Source organism: Argiope bruennichi, chromosome X1 (genome assembly GCF_947563725.1).
Source record: "Argiope bruennichi chromosome X1, qqArgBrue1.1, whole genome shotgun sequence".
Lineage (NCBI taxonomy): Eukaryota > Metazoa > Arthropoda > Arachnida > Araneae > Araneidae > Argiope > Argiope bruennichi.
In genome coordinates, this window is record NC_079162.1 from 90,812,785 (window position 1) to 90,816,755 (window position 3,971).

At 29.8% G+C, this 3,971-nt stretch overlaps 1 protein-coding gene across 2 annotated transcripts; it reads left to right on the top strand.

Moving 5' to 3' along the window:
* The first annotated feature begins 316 nt into the window (after window positions 1-316).
* On the top strand, window positions 317-3,971 carry LOC129958947 (uncharacterized). 2 transcript variants are annotated; one of them, XR_008783351.1, is made up of 2 exons: window positions 317-669; window positions 3,313-3,971. XR_008783351.1 is itself a non-coding variant. In XM_056071701.1 (2 exons), exons 1-2 carry the CDS (start codon window positions 785-787, stop codon window positions 3,666-3,668), a joined length of 396 nt encoding a protein of 131 aa, XP_055927676.1. In that variant the 5' UTR covers window positions 716-784; the 3' UTR covers window positions 3,669-3,971. The 2 variants fall into 2 exon arrangements, 1 of the variants encoding a protein (XP_055927676.1); XM_056071701.1 differs by lacking the exon at window positions 317-669 and adding an exon at window positions 716-824.

Sequence of the window (3,971 nt, forward strand, 5' to 3'; positions counted from 1 at the left end):
ATATTTTTAAAAAATTTAAACAAAGCTAGTGTCATATTTCTGCCTAAATATTTTTAAAAAAATTTAATAATTCACTACAAAAAGTATCGCTTTTAAAATTTCAAAACAAACTCTCAGAACAAAACTAATCAATTGATACTGAATATATTCATAACTACTCCACTATCAGGATGACCAATTGCTGGTATCTCATCAATCGAGATAATCGAACATTACTATTATAAGAGCTCATAATCGAGTTCTAATAACACTGAATTTTAAAAATTTCAAAGATGAACTGAATAATGCGTTGATTTTAGGATCCATTTTAGTTTTTATTCAAGGCTATGGAAATTTCAATTAATTTTCTATATTGAAGTGAATGTTTTATGCATTTGTTACTAAAATTTTCAGTTCTTATGGCGGTTAGACAAGATTGTATGTGCTATTTTGTTTCTGGATCTTTCTTTGAGAATTAATCCAACACTTTTATTCTATCAAAGATTCTAGATTCCATGTAGAAGATTCTGTCATGTGATTCAACTTGTAAAGAAGCTGACACAATAACACCTACATGCAAAATAAATGTATGAAGTGAATCACGCTCATTGCTGCCGAAAATAGTTATTCAAGTTTTCACAAAATTTTCTGTCAGTAAATTATTTACAAACGGGCTCTCTTAATAGCTTGGTACGTAAGTTTATTATTATTAATTTTATTTATTGGAAAGATTATTATAATAAAGTTTTTAATTTGCTGTGATTAGACACTGTTTGAGATTAAAGATAAGCTTAATGCATTTTCAATGGCGTTAAGGATGCTTGGTTTAAGTTTCTCTATGATAAGTACGTAAGCTGCCTGCAGTTATTAAAAAAGTGCATCAGTATAATATACATTAAATCTAATAATATAATATACATTATAATATACAATAAATCTTAATCATTGATATTTGAATGGATTGTTAGAGCTATGTTATCGCATTGCAAAAAATATAGTGTATTGCTTTATATCGACTTCTTGCACATATTTATAGTTGATGCAGTTTTATTGGTTCCAAAACATCTTTTTGTATATTAATGATCAAAACTTTGGATTACGCACTTCGTTTTCATGCAACGTTTCTCCTGTAAAAATGTTTCAAAACTTTAAGCTACTTGGCAGTAACTCAAAGGTAAAAACTAAGTTAATGCTTTAGAGAAGACAGACGCAACCAACTCGTCTTCTAAGAAATTAGTCTACAGGTTGTTTTCACTTCCACTTCTGGAAACTGTGTATGCATTATTCTTTAAATGAATTCTAATTTTATATTCAAGTTGTATGTCTTGTCTGCAGTAATGTGAAAAATGAAAGCTTGATAGCATTGCAAATCCCTTCTATTTACCATCTTTAAACAAGTGAAGTATGCAGTACGCTGTCACCGTACGCTAATGGATTTGGATTTCAAAAACCACGATCCTGATTCCAAACAGAAGTGTTAACAATCTAAGATATATATATTTTTTCTTTTTGTTCTCGATCTACTCCAACTTACTAAATGGGAAGGCATAGAACAGCTTTTAATTTCCTGGTCAGATTCAATTGGAATAACACTAATAAAATTCTTGCATGTCATTCAGATGCAACTGAATTGCATCACTCATTCTATTCGATGTCTTTTCCCCCCTATTTGGTACCAAAATGCATTAAATGCGAGTGGAAAATTTTCCTGCCGAAAATTAGGATTATGAAGTTTTCTTACAAATACTTTTGTTTGCAACTCTTTTAAAGTGAAATGACAGAGGAGTCGAAGTTTTGAAGTCTATTAATGTACTTATAAAATTCCAGTTGCAATTCTTGTCTCGAATAGTGTAATAAGATCCAGACAAGTAGACTTGTTTTGCACTCATTGCTTTAAACGGTTTTATTCGAATTATTTACTAGTTCATCAGCTTAATCGAACCGAGATTGGTGTAACATTATCTAATTATCTCAATTCAATTTATGAAAAAAAAAAAAAAAAACTGCAATCGTTTATTCGATAGCGAAGATCCATTAAGTAAATTTTTAAAAAGCTGAAATATTTAAATTCTTTTCTTAATTTTACTACCCATCACCTGTTAAAAATTATGTAACAATATGAAGGCAGGTGAGGCACAATGCCAATGCCCTACTCCAGAGGTCTAGGAGCTTGTATAAAGATCTTATTTTACAAAAATAGCTTAAAAGCTTTCTATAAATTCGAAATAGAAAAATCTTCTGTGTTTGCTGTTCTACTAATTATCAAAAATTTTGAAAGTTTTCCAAAGATTTCATGCTGCTTGCTTTGATTTTTACCATTCTTGTTACTAGCAATTACTGTTAAGTTCATTTTTAAAATTAAATCATGCTTGTAGAATAAAAAAGGTTCCGTAATCTTCTGTCAAACGAAGATCCTTTGGTCCAAAAGCTGGATTTTGGAAATTTTCCTGAAGTGAAAGCTAGAAATATATTTTAAAATCATAAAATAAGTTGTTTTAAAGAATGTAAATAAAATTAAATTATTTGCTGACTTCCAAATTATTTTCCTCTAAAGTCAACTAATAATATTTGACTTAATAATATGCTACTTTAATAATATTAATATTCTAAATCATTATTTATTATAAAGTGGTATTATAAGAGATGAATTTAACCCTTTATTTACCGAATTATTTTACCATCAATTTTTCAGATTTATTTTTGAACCATCAAGTTTTAGTACAGAATAAACCCAGGAATTTTAATTGAAATAATTAAAACTAAAAATATTTCATTATTAATTTATTTTTAGCTGATATCTACTGCTTTCAATTGGAAATATGTTCTTCGTGTTCCTTCAAATGCTGTTAGAAAAAAGTCATTGTAAAGATTGCCCTATAAACAAAAGGTTAATATAAGGGTTCCACTTAAGCATTTTCTGGATACTCCCATATTAGCTACTTGCGACACAGCCGTTCGAGATAACAGATGATGTTGGGGGTGCGGTGCTTAGTTGAAATATTTTATATATGATGAAAGCGGCGACTTGTATGTTAAAGATACGGGTGCTTAACTTCTAGCTTTTAACAATTTATTGTTCTTACTGAATCAAAAATAAACGGAGTTCGATTTTTTAGTTACCTTGATGTAATACTGGATATAGAGCAAACAAACTTTGGATACCACAACATTTTTTTTATCTGAAATTTTTGAAAGAAAACTTTCCCAGAACAGTTTTTTTTTTTTTTAACTTGAATTCGAGAACTCGAATTTTTGTTTTATATATTCAGCATGTTATTGTACGTTCCCAGAATCTTTTAATACGAATTAAATCTCGTTTTTTTTTTTCTATAGGTATGAAACCAATCTTGGTTTTTTTGATCACCATGTTAATCGCGGATGCTTTCTGTCAACAGTTGGAAGCTTATATGGCCATAAAAGGTATACATAAATTCTCACGCATCAAAAAGAAGCTTAAAGATAAGAAATTTGTATTGTACGGATTAGGAGCTGCTGTTAGTTCCGTCAAAGGTGCCGTTGCCGGCGTTGTGAGCAAACCGCTGAAGCTCATTGGAGTTGTCCTAGGCCCACTGGGCACTCCTTTCAAAGTAGCAGGAAAAGCACTAAAGGCCAAATCTGTTGCAGAAAAAGCGAAATCTCTAGCCTTAACAGTGAAAAAATTATCTAGAGATTCTGTCCGTTACGGATAAAATATTGCTTCATGCATCTGCCAAGAGAATCTCAAGATGTCATTACCAAGTTTGTTACTCACTTTTTTTTGCCGACAATTTGTTTGAAATCTAGTCTGGTAAATTCGACTCTAAACATTCATGACTCTGAGCTTCGTATAAAATTTTCAAATTTAAGTTCTGCAAATATTAATTTTCAAAAGATACAATCCTGAAAACTTGAATAGAGTTATGGTTTTCTATTTTTGTTTCTACCAATTTTTATAATGTTCCAAATGAAATTTTAATGTTGTACTAGCTGTTTTTATAATAAAACATTATTTA

Excerpts from the sequence above, each read along its gene's own strand:
- LOC129958947 (XM_056071701.1), top strand. The coding sequence starts at position 785 with ATGGCGTTAAGGATGCTTGGTTTAAGTTTCTCTATGATAA. Across the intron at positions 825-3,312 it reads TTTAAGTTTCTCTATGATAA|GTATGAAACCAATCTTGGTT; the intron begins GTACGTAAGCTG and ends TTTTTTCTATAG.